The 18520-nt window shown below is 38.8% G+C and overlaps 1 protein-coding gene across 3 annotated transcripts in view; it reads right to left on the bottom strand.

The window, feature by feature from the left end:
• The window catches only part of SEC24D (SEC24 homolog D, COPII component), a 160858-nt gene that overhangs the window by 60503 nt on the left and 81835 nt on the right, over positions 1-18520 (bottom strand). For all 3 annotated transcript variants that reach the window (XM_089691782.1, XM_089691784.1, XM_089691783.1), the window contains exon 9: positions 15074-15212. In XM_089691782.1, coding sequence (XP_089547908.1) covers positions 15074-15212 — 139 coding nt within the window. The remainder of the gene's footprint in view (positions 1-15073; positions 15213-18520) is intronic.

The raw sequence follows: 18520 nt of genomic DNA, 5'->3' as shown, positions 1-18520 counted from the left end.
TGGAAGTGCCAGAACTGCGTTCCCCCGCGTTCCCGCTGATAAAAGCCCTGACTATGGTTGTCTGTACTTGAGTGTTCTGAAACATCCTGCAATTTCACAGAAACAGGAGTCAGGACTTTCTAACTTCACCCATCTAAAAACAGTGAGGCAAAATAAAGCTTCAAACTGATCTCCAGATATAACTCAAATGTACCCCCAAACCTCACTCTCCTCCTTTAGAGTATTTCAAGAGAAGCAGCTTTCATCACTCCCTGTAATGTCAGACCTGGCAAGTTTTTTTGCAGTCAGCATTTCACAGGGAGATTTCTTTTGATGTCCTATTATGCTGATGAGTTGTCACAGGAACAAAGATGAACTTCTCTCCTGTGGGTGCAATACAGAGCAACAAGATCACAAATATTTTAGTAGAATAGGATAGCATCAGAACCCCACATTTGTTTTCTTTTTTTTTGCTGTCTATGTCATCCTGGCTATCTTAATAGCCGCTGCTATTTGCATGACCCAGTCATTTAAGCCCCAAGAATCTGCTGATTCTTCCCACTGAAATCCAGTGGCTGCATTTAAACAGCCTTGAAGGAGGCCCCCATGTTGCCAAATGCAAAAAAATACATTTTGGCTGGAATTGGACTAATTATGCACGCCTATGATCATGTAACAAGACATGACAAGATGACATCACTTTTGCTGCTACTTCATGAAAGCAATGTGCGCAATGAGGTATAATTATGTGGAGGCTGCAGAGCATCAAATGACTAGCAAGAAGCTACAAATATGCAGAGATACAGCTTGAAAGCTATCCTCAAGTCTCCATCAGAAATTCTTTTCATTGTTGTAGTAGCCAGCAAGAAAAGTACAGGACAGTGTTGATAGGCTTCTGTTTGGGTAAAAACTGTTTTTCTCCCTATACAAGTCTATAGGAATACAAAACTTGCTTCAAGCACATTAAAGTGATACTAAAGGTTCAGATTTATTTTTTAAATGACAAACAATTTTATACTTACCTGCTCTGTGCAATGGTTTTGCACAGACCAGCCCAGTCCTCCTCTTCTTGGGTCCCCCGCCAGAGATCCTGTCTCCTTCCCCCTGCTGATTGCCCCCACAGGAAGCTCCTTGCTCTGGGGGCACTTGTGAATGCTCGCTCCTGAGCCACCTCTGTGTGTCTATAAGACACACAGAGCGTGGCTCGGCCACGCTCCCTCCTCACTGGCTCCCGCTGCTGTGTCTCTGCCAATGAGCAGGGAGACCCAGGAGAGCCGCTGCTTTCATGCACATCAGGCTCAGGTAAATATTGGGGGGACTGAGGGGGAGCTGCACTCTGCCTTTAGAACCACTTTAAATACAGGTTAGTAGGAGATCGCCTGCAAGTCAAATGCACCTATCAATGAATTCTAAATGATCTCAGGAGCATATCAAACTGATGTCAAAGGCAAGCTGCATTTGTAACCTAATGCCCATTGACACAGCCCCTAAAACAACTTGCATAATCCCATTTTTTAACAATTATTATAGGCAATGTATAAATTAGTTAGTAAATAGTGATAACATATAAAAAATAATAAAATAATAAAAAAAATTGTAAGGGCTTGTTCACACCAGAGGTTCCATTGTAGTGTGGCTGCTGATGCATGCTATGAAGGGATTGGGGCTAATACATTGTAATGATGCATCACACTGTTTATTTTTTTTTCTTCAATTTTATTGAAAGAAAAAAACAAAAGTGACACTTCATCCACCTTCCTGCACCAAAGCACACTGTCTAACTGTACAGCACGTCTTCCAATTTTTTTTGTGGAGCACACCGCTGCGCAGAGATAAGACAAATTGACTTGTCTATGCATTGGAACGTCAATGGCCAAGACTGCTCAATGTAGTTCAACACACATGAGGGGTTATTTACTAAAGAGAGTGTAAAATCTGGTGCAGCTCTGTATAGAATCCATATAGCTTCCAGGTTGTATTGTCAGAGCTTAATTGAACAAGCTGAGGTTAGAAGCTGATTGGCTATCCTGCAGAGCTGCACCAGATTCTGAGTGCACCAGTTTTAGTAAATCTCCACAGTGTGAATGGGCCCCAAATAGATCAAATTTATATATATTTTTTTTAAAAAGTGATCAACATCTTATGCTCACATACTGAAATCATTTTTAAATCCAAATCCTTTTCATTCCGCTTCTGCATCACAAAGAAATATAAAAGGAAAGACTAAAAGAAAAACTATAGTAACAATAATATTTTTAATTCAGCAGTAAAACAGATGACTACATCCTACTTAATTGTGGCAATGAACCAGTATTTAAGCCACATCAGCATGGTACTTGTACATAACATATATGTTAAACATGGTAACTGACAGATAAAACAAACCCAGGACTGCAGTGCATTCGCAGCAATTCTGAATATTTGTTTAGGTTTTCTTTCTGCCAAAAATACTGTTGTCCTTTTGTACAAATAATCAGAGTTGGGATATTTACTTTTACTTCATTTACTTTACCCACTTATTGCCAAAGGGAAAAGGAAACTCTCGGTATTAGTGTCTCGAGGCTCAGGTTTCAAAGTTGAAAAGATTACTCTTTTAGGGAAAGGACTGTGCCGCAGCAATTTAAACGAGGATATCCAAGTTAATTCTAATGTCTAGCAGGACTTGTTCCGACAAAAAGAAAACTTGGGACTCATCCAAAATCACAGAAACACTTGCTTATGAGTCACATAGAGTAACTCTTGGACAAATATGGCATGGTATCTTCAGTGAAAATGAGCTTGTCACTGAAAGATTAATACATGCTGAAGCCATGAAATCCATAGGCATATGGAGCTTATTAAAACAGCTTTTATTTAAATGTCCAGCTCCCCTCTATTGATGACATTATACATGTTATCGGGAAGAATATGGTGAGAAATATTTTGCTGAATGGATTTTGAGCAAATCCCCCATTTACAGGATGATTTGTTTTATCAAATATATTTTTTGAAAAGGGTTGAGGGCATGAAGTTCCTAATAACTTATGTATACCTGTTTTTGTCAAAAACATTACCGATTAATTGAATTATTGAAACATCTTATTTAAATATAAATTACATTATTTCTAAAGATGTCATTGGTTCCATATTGAAAGTTTTTGATTTCTAAACAGTAATATCCCATAAAGCCAAAATGTGGGAAATATATACAACAGAGATTCTCAGCTGGGCTTGCAACATCTGATTGGTTCTTTGGCAAGTGAACAAACATAAGGGAACAAACATACTGATCTATAAGGGATGGGCCTACCCTAAAAAATTCACAAAAATCTGGCAGCCTTGGCTGGATGTGACGGGCTCTTTCTGGGGGGATACTCTCTTATCACAATCACTGTCATAGGGTTCTATGGTTTAAGTGGTGGAATTTAAGTGTTAGTCATCTGTTCTGCTGCATATGGGGAGTTGATGGTGTGGGGGTTTGTGGTTGTTTGTGCCTGGTGTGTGTGTTTTGACTGTGTGTTTGACTGTTTTTTTTTATTGTTGATTTGTTATGCTGTTGTTTTTTGTTTCGTAACTTTTACTGTTCTCTGCAAAGGGCTCATAGCCTGGTAATAATTTTTTCATTGTTTCTGAACCCTTTCTGTGTACCCTTGCTCTTAGGTTTTACTTTTGGGTTTCTGTTATCATTTATATCTTTTTTCTGTTATTTTTTGTGTTTTATAAATGCAAAATAAATAAACACCTTTTAGAAAAAAAAGGGAACAAACATAATTTCTTATGACAGAAATAGGATCTACTTTCACGGATACAAAAATAGACATAGAAGGTAGGGTAATAAATACCTACCACATCATAGAAGTGCTTTATCCCCTCTTTTTTTAACTAGTCACATGCTTAAACAAAAGCACACATCTAATGTATCTGCTCTCAATATTGTCTTTTATTGAAGCTTCTTTTTCTGTAAATGGGATTTTAAAGTGTAACTGTAGCCAACAGTGACATGTCAGCAGGAGTAAAACTCCCTAATAGGGATACCCTTCAAAAACAATACCAGACAATGTAATGTACTACTTTACAAGGATCCTGTTGGTGCACACTATTCATCTGGAGGTTTGTCTACAGGAGCCTTCATTCATTGCAACCCGCCTTTTGTTTTGGATCTGTCTTTTACATAAGAATAGAATATTGAAGAAACCAATTCATGGGGTATCACATGCAAATACAGGCATAAACCAAATCTGTTGTATTTATAATGCAACCCCATAAAGGCATTAATGGAAATGCATCTTCAAAACAACTTCCCTTGTGTTTTATAAAGTCCTAGGGAAGGAAGTCTAGGCAATTAGAATGTTTTCCATAAGTGTCTGACCACAGTATTTAGCAATATGAATAGTAATTTTGAGTTTACTTCCTTACATATCCATATTGGAACACTATGGTCTTCCCCTAAAGCTGGCCATACATTGATCAAAAGTTGTCCGGTTCACCAGGAAGTGGCCAAATTTTGACCTGTGTGTACCCTTTTTTGTTCAACAGAAACCAGCTATTAGACCAGCTTCTGCCAAACAGTACTACTGGAAAACCAGCAAATCAATCAGGGCATGCACTCAATGGGCACTAGCACTGATCAGTGTACTCAGATTGTGGGGCAGTCCCACTGTCTGAATAGGAAGACAGAGCGGGGAGGATTTCCCCATCCATCTCAAATGTGTTGGTAGGGAAATCAGTTTGTTTTGTTCAGCTGGCTGGCTGAAAAGAACTAAGCCATGTAAGGCCAGCATAAATGAACCCACCAAAACTGTATAATCCAAAGAAGGCAAAACTAAGCCTGGCAGTAAAAACACAAATATATATTCTATTGCAGTTAATAGAACCATCCTTTTGTGATTGCAAGTTTTTTTCAACATTTACCTCATTTCTTCCTCTTGCCCTTGCTTGAACCTGGTCACAAAGGTGCACTCACACTGTCAGGTTAAAGAAATGACAGAACTGGTTGTATCCCTTTAAGAAACGTGAAGGTCGTGACATCGACCGGAACTACTGATAGCCATTGCCTCTTCCTAAGCCTCATTTTATTTTCTAATTAATAAAAAGCCAAATCCTTGAGGAAATGAACTGAAGCTATGCACTGATTGTTTTGTAAAAATGAAGCTTTGTACTGGGTGTCTTTGAAAAACAAATAAAATAGCCCGGAGGTTATACCATTACTGGAAAGCATGTTTTACACTTCCTGCCATTGTGAAAGAAATGATGAGAAGTAAAATATATGTGCTAGCGGCAGTAATTAAGAGCAGGGTACATACATTAACACAAGCTATATATAATAAAACTACACATGCAGTACTTTACCAGTTTACAAAGGCCTGGGTAGTCTGACTAAATGTAATCACATATTAGTTACATACAGTTCTGCAATAAATGTGTGAGAAAGAACTTAAAGTGGTTGTAAACTCCAAAAAAAGAATATGACCCGAACATTCTATGTAATTCAGCAAACATCAGAACTCATCTGCCCACAGTCTGGCCAGGAAAGGAGCAGCCTGTCAACTGTAATCCTCCCTGCTTTGCTACAGTAAAAAAGTCTGACACCTTAAAAAAAAAGGTGTCTCCACGCCCCCTCCCCTGTGATTGACAGACTTAATGAGGAGTGAAGAGGGAATGTCTTCTGCAGTCGTAGCTTGATTTAGCTCGGAGATTTGCGTGCCTATACTGTCTCCACATCCTCGCTCATTTCTTCTTGCCCTTCACCAGCATAGCTGCCATCATTATTCAGTTGCCATGCACATACATTTACTGTTGGTGACGTGCTTGAGCAAAGATTGAGACGTGCGCACAGCAGAGAGCACCATGCACGCACAAAACCACCCGCCATGCACGCAGCTAAGCAGCGCTAGGGAGATTTGAGGGGGCCTGTACAGCTGGGAGGGGAGTCCAGTGACGCCACGACTCCGCCTCCTGAGTTGCAGGCCGTAGACACGCCACCGAATCAGGTGGGCTGTAAAAGGAATACGCATTGAAATACTGAGGTATACCTAATGCAATTTTCATGTTTACTGTACAAACTATAAACAGATGTTAGTCTTTAACCACTTGCCCTCCAGAGGATTTACCCTCCTTCCTGACCAGGCCATTTTTTGCAATACGACGCTGCAACCAAATTAAATTGACTTCTTTTCCCATAGATACCCAGTGGTATTTGATCGCCTGTGCGGTTTTTATAAAAAAAAGACTGACAATTTTGAGAAAAAAAACTATTTATTTTACTTTTTGCTATTAAATATGTCCAGTAAAAAATTTAAAAAAATCAGATTTCATCATAGATTTAGGCCAAAATGTATTCTACGACATGTCTTTGCTAAAAAAAATCCCAATACTTGTAAATTAGATGGTTTAAGTGAAAGTTATAGTGTTTACAAATGGCAGTATATACAGCTGCAAGAAAAAGTATGTGAACCCCTTGGGATTACGTGGAGTTTTGCATGAATTGGGCATAAAATGTGCTCTGAATGTCATCTAAGTCACAACAATAGAAGAACACAGTCTGCTGAACATAATACTACACAAACATTATATGTTGCCATGGTTTAATTGCACATCACATGTAAACATTCACAGTGCAGGGAGGAAAAAGTAGGTGAGGCCCTAGCTTAATGACTTCTCCCAGAGCTAATTGGAGCCAGGAGTGAGCCAACCTTGACTCCAATCAGTGTGATGATATTGGATGTGTTGCTGACAGCTGTCCTGCCCTTAAAAAACACACACCTGTTTTGGGTTTACTGGTTTCAAGAAGCACTGTCTGATGTGAACCATGCCTCGCAGAAAAGAGCTCTCAGAAGATCTACGATCAAGAATTGTTGACTTGCATGAAGCTGGAAAGGGTTACAAAAGTATCTCCAAAAGCCTTGATGTTCATGTGTCCATGGTAAGACAGACTGTCTACAAATGGAGAAAGTTTAGCACTGTTGCTTCTCTCCCTAGGTGTGGTCGTCCTGTAAAAATGACTGCAAGAGCACAGCGCAGAATGCTGCATGATGTAAAGAAGAATCCCAGAGTGTCAGCTAAAGACCTACAGAAATCTCTGGCACATGCTAACATTTTTGTTGACACATCTACAATAAGGAAAACATTAAACAAGAATAGAGTACATGGGAGGACACCACGGAGGAAGCCATTGCTGTCCAAAAAGAATATTGCAGTACGTTTGAAGTTTGCAAAAGAGCACCTGGATGTTCCACAGCACTACTGGCAAAATATACTGTGGACAGATGAAACCAAGATTGAGTTGTTTGGGAAGAACACACAACACTATGTGTGGAGAAAAAAAGGCACAGCACACCAACATCAAAACCTCATCCCCACTGTAAAACATGGCGGAGGGAGCATCATGGTTTGGGGCTGCTTTCCTGCCTCAGGGCCTGGACGGATTGTTGTCATTGATGGCAAAATGAATTCCAGAGTTTATCAAGACATTTTGCAGGAAAACGTACGACCATCTGTCCGCCAACTAAAGCTCCGCAGAGGATGGGTGAGGCAACAGGACAATGACCCAAAGCATACAAGTAATTCAACAAAACAATGGCTGCAACAGCACAGAATACGCCTTCTGGAGTGGCCCAGTCAGAGTCCTGACCTCAACCCGATTGAAATGAGGAAAGAAAAAACAGAGGGCGCACAGGCCTAGTGCATTACCATAAAAAATGTTTAATAAAAAATAAAGTATGTGTTGTACTCACAAACAACAATATAGTCAAGGCACATCATAAAGAACAGCTGGGTCAACACCGTGCTGAGTAACAGTCCGCAATAGGGAGTATAGATATCCAAAAGGCTGACGCGTTTCGAGGACTTGCCTCTTCCTCAACCTGATTGAAATGCCTGGCATGACCTTAAGAGAGCGATTCACACCAGACATCCCAAGAATATTGCTCCACTGAAACAGTTTTGTGAAGAGGAGTGGTCCAAAATTACTCCAGATCGTTGTGCAGGTCTGATCTGCAACTACAGGAAACGTTTGGTTGAAGTTATTGCTGCCAAAGGAGCGTCCACCAGTTATTAAGTCCAAAGGTTCACATACTTTTTCCTCCCTGCACAGTGAATGTTTACATGTTATGTGCAATTAAACCATGGCAACATCTAATGTTTGTGTAGTATTATGTTCAGCAGACTGTGTTCTTCTATTGTTGTGACTTAGATGACGTTCAGAGCACATTTTATGCCCAATTCATGCAAAACTCCACGTAATCCCAAGGGGTTCACATACTTTTTCTTGCAACTGTATACTAGAATTTATTTATTTATTTGCTAGTAATGGAGGCGATCAGCGACTTATACCGGAACTGCAGGACTGCAGTGGGCATTCTGACACTGGGGAGAACTGACTTGGTGTCACTGACATCCCCAGTGACACCAATACAATGATCAGTGCTAATAAAAAGCACTGACACTGTACTAATGGCACTGGGAAGGAAGGGGTTAACATGTGGGGCGATCAAAGTGTTAACTGTGTGCTGTTTTACTACGAAGCTGTTTGCTGTGTTTCGCTATAAGCCCCCTGCTTTGTAGGGCTCTGCTATGCTATGATTTAGTTGAAACAAAAGAATCTTTGCAATGAATACTGTGGAAGAAACCAATGATTAGTTGTTCAGTCTGTTTCTAGCCAAGCATGTAGGTTCTAGATTTGTCAATACAGGAGCCTCAATTTCTCACTTGGTGCAAGCTCCTACGCTGTCTTCTGCTTCCACTTATTCTTGGTCAGTGACAATAAAAATAAGGACAATGGCCCTCGAGCTTACATCTTCAAAAACACGCCATCAGCAGAACCTCTCATGTTTCTATCCTGACAAGTTGTTTAATCAATATTGATATTATAGAACCATCAGATACCACTTACAGTACATAGACTTCCATTATTCCAGTTTACACATTTTTGTATTTTTTTTTTTTATTGACCTGCAAAGCCCACCTGGGTGTATGTTATGATTCCAGTATATATGAGTACCCATAGATCACCATCATCCTTCTGATGCTGGCAGGTTGGCTTCAAGTGCCAACTACTCAAATTAGGAAAGACAAAACTCTGCCTGAGGATAACCGGAGAGTTTATCATGCTATGCAAAAAGCAACAGGTTACCAAGCAGAGCTACATCATGCTGAAAAGGCAGTGTATCTCTAAGCACTCAACAAGATCTCAGAGTTGATTTTTTTTACATCACAAAGAGGTAGCTGACTGGCAGGAAACACATTTTCTATTTTCTAGCTGAAAATGGAAAACCACTAGGGTGGACTATACAAGGGACCCATGTGGCTTGGGGCCGCTTTCATCTGGCTTTCTGACACTCTCTGGGCAGGGGCCCACTGGTTAGCACTGATTGAAGTCAACTGGCCAGCTGTATCAGGTATGGGCTGAACACTGCAGGCTATGTTTTCTTTGGCATGCCACAGCACAGGGTCATGCAAGTACTTTGCTAAGAGCCTCTTAGTTCAGACAGGGCATCTGAGGGCAGACAGAGTACAACACACAAGGAGTGCCCTCTGAGAATTGTCAGATCAAATCTGGGTATAGTTGTCCAAACATAAAAACTGAACCTTGCAAAATCATTCAATTTAACAAACTCGCCAGTCCTATGGATGATAAACTTACTGCTGTTAACTGAAAATAAATTATTTTCAAATGTACTGCATATAATTTATTTATTACTTACTTTCTAATGAAAGGTAATTTACTAGTATCACGTAGAAACATCCACCTACTGCACATGGTTGACTTCCAAGTTCAAAAAGCACTGTTTTATTTCACTAGGAATTTCGATTAGGAATGTGTGCTACATTTTTTTCCTTTCCTCTATTTTTCTGATATCTTTTAAAAGCACTTTCTAAAGTCCAAGCACATCAAGTAACACCTTTTATAGGTTTTTAAGCTCCTCTTGCAAATGGCTTCAAAGTGCTATAAAGTACCAAAATGAAAGGCTCTGTATTCTACATTTCCCATATCTCCTCTAAAACAAAATAAAATCTGCACTCTCAGTTCATACACACTCATGTTATAATAGCAATGTAATGCGTGCAAGTAAAACCAAACACACTGCTTGGAGAAAAAAACTACTACTTTCTGATGCTTTAGTAAATTAACCCCAAAGAGGACAAATTGCTATGTTTTATTGGCATGATACTCCATAGTGTGTTTGAGCAAACTGACCTCAAGAATAAATGTATGTTTATGATTTCAAGCACACCTAAATGTATATCTGTAAAAGATCTGATATACGGTACTCATTTTTGGATAACTATTTTGTCATGCTCTATATATTTTTGTACTTTTAATCTGAATTGTAGGACAGTAATACCAACACCTTTCTTCGAGCAAAACTAAAGCCATCCAAAGGCATGAGATTCTCTTGTTCTGGTCATTTTTGGACAGGATCTCATTAACATCTCTGAAGAACACTGACTGGACGAGTAATGAAAAAAAAGTCTTCCCCAGAGATAACTGGTGTTGGCAGCATCTGCCTGTGCCAGTCTCCTCCTTCCCCATGCTGTCTGAATTGATATAGACTAGGTTGGCTGACCCTTCAAGCTTACAAAGCACTCAGAAGATTTACTGTACTGAGGTCTAGAGATGGGAAAACCAGGGAAAAAAACAGAAAAATTAGGAAAAAACTTTTTTTTCCTTTTTTTTAAGCCAATTTTGTTTTTTTTCCAGAAAAATTGAAAAAAAAAAAGAAGTGTGGAATATGTTCTTTTACAATGATAAATAATATGTCTATGACATGGTATTCAAACTATATAACAGGAAGACCTTAATGAATGATTTCTGAGACTTTATGTGAAGTCTCAAATGTTGGAAATACTCTCAGCTGAAGCAAGCAAATCCTGGAATACAATTCAAGTAACATTGTAATTCTCAATGCCATTCTCAAATAAGTGAAATATTAATTTATGCCACTAGGGGCACTTCAGGGGAATGGCTCCAGTTTAGATTGCTTGTAGGCCCCATCTACCTCCTACACATTTTGTTAATGATTGTTGGGATACAGTAGGCATTAGTTTCTGTCCTCTCAGGCCTTAATTGACAGGTAAGAGGGTAAACTTGTCTGACAAATTACTTTATCTTTTTTAATCTTTTAATTATTCCTATAAATATTCTACACTATCATATCATAGTTGATTTTTCTTTCCCTCCTCTCAGTAAAATGGTGAGATCAACATCTAAAGTTTGGAAACATTTTCACAGTGCAATTTCTGCTGAAAGCAAAGCTGCAATTTGCAAATATTGTGAGAAGAAATATTCTTTTTCAAATGCTACAAGGATGACAAAACACATCCTTGCATGCCAGCGTATCCCTAAAGACAAAATGATTTTAAGTTTGTAAAACTACTCCACATTGAATTTTGTTCTCAATTTTCCTAAAAATGTCAATTTTTGTTCCATAAAAAAACAGGGAAATCACTTTTTTTTCTAACGGTTTACAATTTTGGGGAATTTTACATGTCTACTGAGGTTAACTGGAATCAGCTTGCTTGTCCAAACCAGTGTCTCTCAACCTTTTTCCGGTAAAAGAACAATTTAAAATTATGGACAATCTCAAGGCAACAAATTCTAAAATGTAAAAAACAAACCTAATTGTGATGGGGGCGGCGTCAGACCCCAGCCCTTCTCACCAAACTCATGACCGAAGGACTAGCCAATCTAAAACCACGCTGTCACGTGCGTAACAATGCCACACCCAGCTGCACCCTGCACAACGATTTTCCAGCTAATTGGACCACAATCGATGTACGCCTGAATGCGCTTGTTACTGGGTCAGGTTAATTACGCAATTAACCCTTCACACTGCCACCACCTCCTTTTTATACAGAGAAAAAGGAAACTCAGCAATACACTAGGATGATTGGTTAACCGTCAGTATCCCGCTATCTCTACAAACTGGTTATACAGTGGGTTAAATACTCATAGTAGGGTTCTTCAGCGGCAGGGACTCGTAAGTTACATTCAGGAGCTATAGAAACAGTTCAACACTTTTAGAAAGTAAGATTTATTACTAAATTTATTACTAAAAGGTCAAAAGGGTGCAGTAGAAATATTTACAAAAAGAAGATGTAACCAATATATATATATATATATATAAATATACAGAGTACAACAGCACAGCAAACAGATAACAGAAAGAAGTTTAGGTAAATAAGTACTTGCCAAATAAATGCCTGGGGTTAAGCAGTTTCAAATCTGATGAGCTAAAAAGGGATTTCTGGTCTTGCACTCGGTTTCGTTGTTGCAGCGAGATTCTCCTTTGCTTTCTGTCTGTTAGATGTTATATCTCAGACGGTCCTCACTGCTCTGACTACATACAAAGCATAACAGCCTCTTTTTCTACACAAAATCAACTGGTATCTTCACTAACTTATTTGGCAAGAGGATTGTTTAAACAGCTATACCGAGCGCATTCCTGAGGGAGGGGGCGAAATGAGGGGATACAGAAACTTCTTAATACAGGGAGAGCCTGTGCCTGGCTCTTGTATGCATGATACTACACCCCCCCCCCCCCGTCAGGTGATGGCATATGAGTTTAAGCGCAATACCAAAATGTAGAAGTTTGGGGTAAAATGGAGAACCGCACCTCTGCCTGTGGGCATGATTGTGACACTAATAGCATTGCATATTGCAGCAGCATCTACACACATATGACACCCAACATTAGAGGTTAATTAATATTTCAAAGTAGATGCAAAAGCAATTCTTCCTCATTTTCTCTGCCCCATGCAGCTAATGACCCCAATACTGACAGAGAGGGGTGGAGGGTCAAACAAGAATGTTATGGCTGTTAGGAAACCTGTTGCTTTGTATAACAAAAAAGCAGGCTTGGTTCACCCATTGCCTCGTACACAATTTTTGAGCAAATTTAAGGCATTTTGCCAAGGCACCCATAAACAACACAGAAGGCACCCTGGTTGACAAAGGCTGGTTCAACAGACCTCTGATGTCTATGGGCAGCTTAAGGTTTTGTGTTTACATGTTTACAAGTACTATTTTGAAATATTCTATAATGTCTAGTGCTATACAGTATCATTCTGAAACTTAATTTTGCCTACCAAGGAACAAAATCTGAGTACTTTTATACACGCATCACTTAATTATTTTATCAGCTGCTCTTTTACATAATACAGTATAACCGTTGAATTGAAATATTGCCACTGCCCCATGACCCCAAATGTAAAACACCAGGCAAAATGTTTAATTTAAATTTGAGTAGAGCAGGGAAGGTTTATAGTCTCTGCCAGGTTTCTGTTGCCATCTGTGTCCCTATTGAGATTTCGCCTTACTTCACATCAGAACAGAAATTGATGGGAAATATCCCCCACAAAGGACATGATGTACAGATCTATAGGTTTTCCCAATACAATTTTTTTCCAGAAAAAAAACAGGGAAATAACTTTTTTCTGATGGCTTAAAGTTTTTGGAAATTTTATATCTCTACTGAGGTTAACTGGAATCAGCTTGCTTGTCCAACTCAATGTCTCTCAACCTTTTTTCCGGTAAATGCACCCTTTAAAATGATGGACAATCTCAAGGCAACCCATTCTAAAATGTAAAAAACAAACCTAATAGTTTTACATATTGCAGCAGCATCTACACACATAAGACACCCAACATTAGAGGTTAATTAATATTTCAAAGTAGATGCATTTTTGCACACTGGTGTGCAAAAGCAATTCTTCTTCCTCGTTTTCTCTCCCCCATGCAGCTAACGTGACCCCAATACTGACGGAGAGGGGTGGAGGGTCAAGCAAGAATGTTATGACTGTTAGGAAACCTGTTGCTTTGTATAACAAAAAAGCAGGCTTGGTTCACAAATTGCCTCGTACACAATTATTGAGCAATTTTGAGCAAATTTAAGGCATTTTGCCAAGGCACCCCTAAACAACACAGAAGTCACCCTGGTTGACAAAGGCTAGTCCAACTGACCTCTGATATCTATGGCCAGCTTAAGGTTTTGTGTTTACAAGTACTATTCTGAAATATTCTGTAATGTCTAGTGCTATATCATCCTGAAACTTAATTTTGCCTTGATGGGAAATGTCCCCCACAAAGGACATGATGTACAGATCTATAAGTTTTCCCAATACAATTTTTTTCCAGAAAAGAAACAGGGAAATAACTTTTTTTTCTGATGCCTTAACATTTTTGGAAATTTTACATCTCTACTGAGATTAACTGGAATCACCTTGCTTGTCCAACCCAGTGTCTCTCAACCTTTTTCCGGTAAAGGCACCCTATAAAATGATGGACAATCTTAAGGCAACCCTTTCTAAAATATAAAAAACAAACCAAATAGTTTTACATATTGCAGCAGCATCTATGCACATAAGACACCCAACATTAAAGGTTAGTTATTATTTCAAAGTAGATGCATTTTTGCACACTAGTGTGCAAAGGCAATTCTTCTTAAATTTGAGTAGAGCAGGGAAGGTTTATAGTCTCTGCCAGGTTTCTGTTGCCATCTGTGTCCCTATTGAGATTTTGCCTTACTTCATATCAGAACAGAAATTGGTAGGAAATGTCCCCCACAAAGGACATGATGTACAGATGATGTATAGGTTTTCCCAATACAACATACAGAGCTTCACCAAAATCTTAAAGGAAATATTATCCTTAAATTTAGCCTCAGGCAATCTGTTTTTTGTATTTCCACTTTCAACCTGTGTAGGTGAGGTTTCAGTAGGCTGACAGAAAGCCTCTCCTTCAGACCATAACAGTGGCCTTACCTATCTGCTGGGTAAGGTTATACAGCAGAAGTTGAGGATAGTGGAACTATATGTCCTAGATTGTAAGCTCCAAGGAGCAGGGCCCTCCTATCCCTCTTGTATTGAACTGTATTGTTGCTGTATTGTCTCCCGTTATATTGTAAAGCGCTGAGCAAACTGTTGGCGCTATATAAATCCTGTAAGGAATTAGTAAAGCAGCCAGCCATAGAAGATGAGCACCTTGCCAAAAACTAGATCTATCCAGCAGGTATGCTCTACTTCGTATAAATGAAAAATGTGCATTTTTGACTGGAGTGTATCTTTACATTTCTGTTGTGCTTAAAAAGCAAAACTCTTTATTGGAAAGTAGGTTTACCATCATTAACACAGTTGCAGAATCCACACTGGTATCGCCTTCCTCCTTCAATGAAAAGCATGAATGGGCACATATAAGCTTTACATCGGTTACAGCGGATTGGTCCATTTTCTCCATGGTTTACAAGATAAAGAGGAGTCTAGAAAATAGAGAAATACTGTGTTGTTAAAGCAGTCATGTATAACACTACAATAATGATGATTGTATATATTTCACCTACATGTACATACATTTACGTATACACGTGCTTCTATATTGTAAAGTGATGCACAAACTCTTGGTGCAATATAAATCCTGTATATTAATCATAATATTAGTAATAATGTGTTTACTGTGCGCCTTTGCATGGTACATCACAATCGTAGTTGTGTTCACATACATTTTCTTCTGTATTTTTACTGTTCAATAATTTGATAGAGCCAACCTAAGAACCAGATCTAATAACTGTACATGTGGGCTGCTTTTAAAAAGTGCATGTTGTGAAGTGGTGGTGGTTCAGAGACCATCAAGTGTGCATCAAATACTTCACATTAATGCAAAGATTATTAACTGAAATGACACTTTGGAATAAACAATATTGTTAGTATTCTGTGTCATGAACTAGGGATAAAGGTGACTGTTGATGTAAAATGGCACTCAGATCATTATTGCAAAATTCTGAGTATCAAATAATAATTTTTTTCAGGGTGGGGGAATCTAATTCTGCCCATTCTAATTGGTTCCCCCTCTTAAAATTGATCTGCCCACGCCACCTAATCTATCCTAAATCATCCAAACTAATGATCATTTTTTACCTTTCCATAAGAAAGCAATTTATAATTGCTTTTAGAAGCATCGCATCAACCTCCTTTTAACAGACTAAATTTAACGCGCTGTAAGTGAAGCATGTGTCAAAATAATGTCATGCTGATATGTAACTTTACGTTTAGTTTGCATTTTCGGTGTTTGGTAAAATGAAAACCAAAGGTAAAGCATTTCAGTTACTATTGTATATAAAAAAAAGGGCACAGAACTTAACAACTTCCATCTTGTTGCAGCCCGAAGATTCAGATCACTGCCCAATCTGTCATCTGGGAGCCAATCTCATCTGTAGGAGTGACAGCAATTACATTTTCCCCCAGTCATGGCATGCCAGCTGAAATACAACTATTGCCTGCCATCTGGATGTGCACCAGTACAAACCGAGTACATGAGAGTTGCCATTTTGGTTTTATAAAATAAATGTCACAATTTTTTATTGCACAAGATTCATGTGCTTTTCTCTGTTTTTTGTCAAGAACTATTTTATGACTAAAAATTACAACTAACAGCTGCATTACATTACTTCAGTTTTCTAACCGCTGAGTGAAGCAACTCTACCTCGTTTTACAACTATAACTGCTACCATACCCAAAGATCTCCCTAGGTGTCAGTATACAACCGAGAGAATCAGCAGTATACAGAATGTCAAGAGCAAATTCCAAGGCATATCAAATTGCTGAGTGGTTATTTCCTCATTAATCTAATTAAAATAATCAAACCAGTAAAAAAAGCATTATGTTAGCTTGGAAAATTGATAAAACCGTATAACAGCTGCTATCATCATAAACATAGTAAAAATGTGTTTATGTAACTGCCTGACTTTATGGCATGGTAACTACACTATTTTATCACAAGTCAGACGCTCAGTTTAGTGTTGCATTAGAGGTTAATATATGCTAGAAATTGAGTCATGTTTTCACTTAAATCCTAAAGTAGATGCATCTCCAATTCTGTTCCGGGAACTTTCATTGAAGATGAAATCTGGTATTGTGGTCATAGGCAGCAAGGGCTTACGTCACATAGTCAAACATTGCCCTGGTGAAAAACTTAGAGGGCTTATCTTTTTTCCATGCTTGCATATTCCAGCAGCAAGAAGGATAAGCTAACTCTCCCACTTATATACATCTTTGCCTTTGTGTAGAGCAAGGCGTTTATCACCAGCTATACCTCACCAGTCTATGGCTGTAAGAAGATAACACAAGGGGCGACCTCTTTGTACAGAGACTTGATCCCACATCACTAGGTCTAATTAAAACACAACATGCCTCACTTCTCTCTGGACCTGCTGCTGCAGATAGTTGCCAAGCAATCCATGTATTTATTTGTTCACTTATCTGCTTTAACAGTGACAGACAAATGATTTCAGTACCTGCTTGGCATTTTGATGTATTTTCAGACTTGTCATCGAACACATAAAAAGGTCAGGTGCATTCCCAAAATACTCTTGCCAAAAAAATCATTACTCATTAAAATCATTAAAAATCATTACTATAGATATTTTTATTACTTAGTTGTTTTCTGTTCAAATGATAATGCAAATGCAATTATTGTTCCTGGCAAGAGTGCACACAACCTTGAGAGCACATACACTATATTGCCAAAAGTTTTGGGACACCCCTACAAATCATTGGATTCAGGTGTTCCAGTCATGGATCACATGCAGACTGCTTCTACAAACATTTGTGAAAAAATGGGTTACTTTTAGGAGCTCAGTGAATTCAAGCGTGGTACCGTGAGAGATTGCCACCTGTGTAATAAATCCAATCTGCGAAATGTCCTTCCTACTAAATATTCCACGGTCAACTGTTAGTGGTATTATAACAAAGTGGAAGCAACTGGGAACAACAGCAGCTCAGCCACGAAGTGGTAGGCCACGTAAAATGACAGAGCAGAATTCGCCAACTGTCTGCAAAGTCAATAGCTAAAGACCTCCAAACTTCATGTGTCCCTCAGATTAGCACAACAACAGTGCATAGAGAGCTTCATGGAATGGGTTTCCATTGCTGAGCAGCTGCATCCAAGCCTTACATCACCAACTGCAATGCAAAGCATCGGATGCAGTGGAGTAAAGCACACAGACACTGAACTCTAAAACTTCTACCACACTACACCAGATTCTGTGTGTTCCAGTTTTAGTAAATAACCCCCAAGCAGACAAGGTACTGATGGTATCCATAACCAGCTCTAGCTCAGCAGAAGCACTCAGACCATAACAATTACAAAAACACAAGTCTCTTTCAATTGTAAAAACTAACTATTAATTAAGAATACTAAAAGGTTTTGGATTGATGTAGATGATTTTTATTAGTCTGCTATATTTATTATTGTTCAGTCACAGACCTGCTTCCCATAATGTAAAAAAACCTGTGCCTCACCAGCAGAAAATCTGCATAGTCAAAGGCCAACCTCATAAAATGCATGCTACATAACTGTGTACACTACATACGACTCTTAAAGATGATTTGTACTAATCTCAGTAAAGGTATATTTATAATTATGAGGCCCCATTATAAAGTGAAATATATTTATTACCTAAGAATTCCATTGTATTTAAAATCACTTGCAGTTTCCCGGATTGGCAAGACAGCAGGGTAATGCCCGTGGCCAATGTTTGCAGAAACTCTCATGAATTAAAACAGTGTGGCC

Source organism: Staurois parvus, unplaced genomic scaffold (genome assembly GCF_062004578.1).
Source record: "Staurois parvus isolate SC_StPar_1 unplaced genomic scaffold, SC_StPar_1.0 ptg000572l, whole genome shotgun sequence".
NCBI classification, from domain to species: Eukaryota; Metazoa; Chordata; class Amphibia; order Anura; family Ranidae; genus Staurois; species Staurois parvus.
Note: the sequence above shows the minus strand (reverse complement) of the source record. Positions and strands in the feature narration are given on the sequence as shown.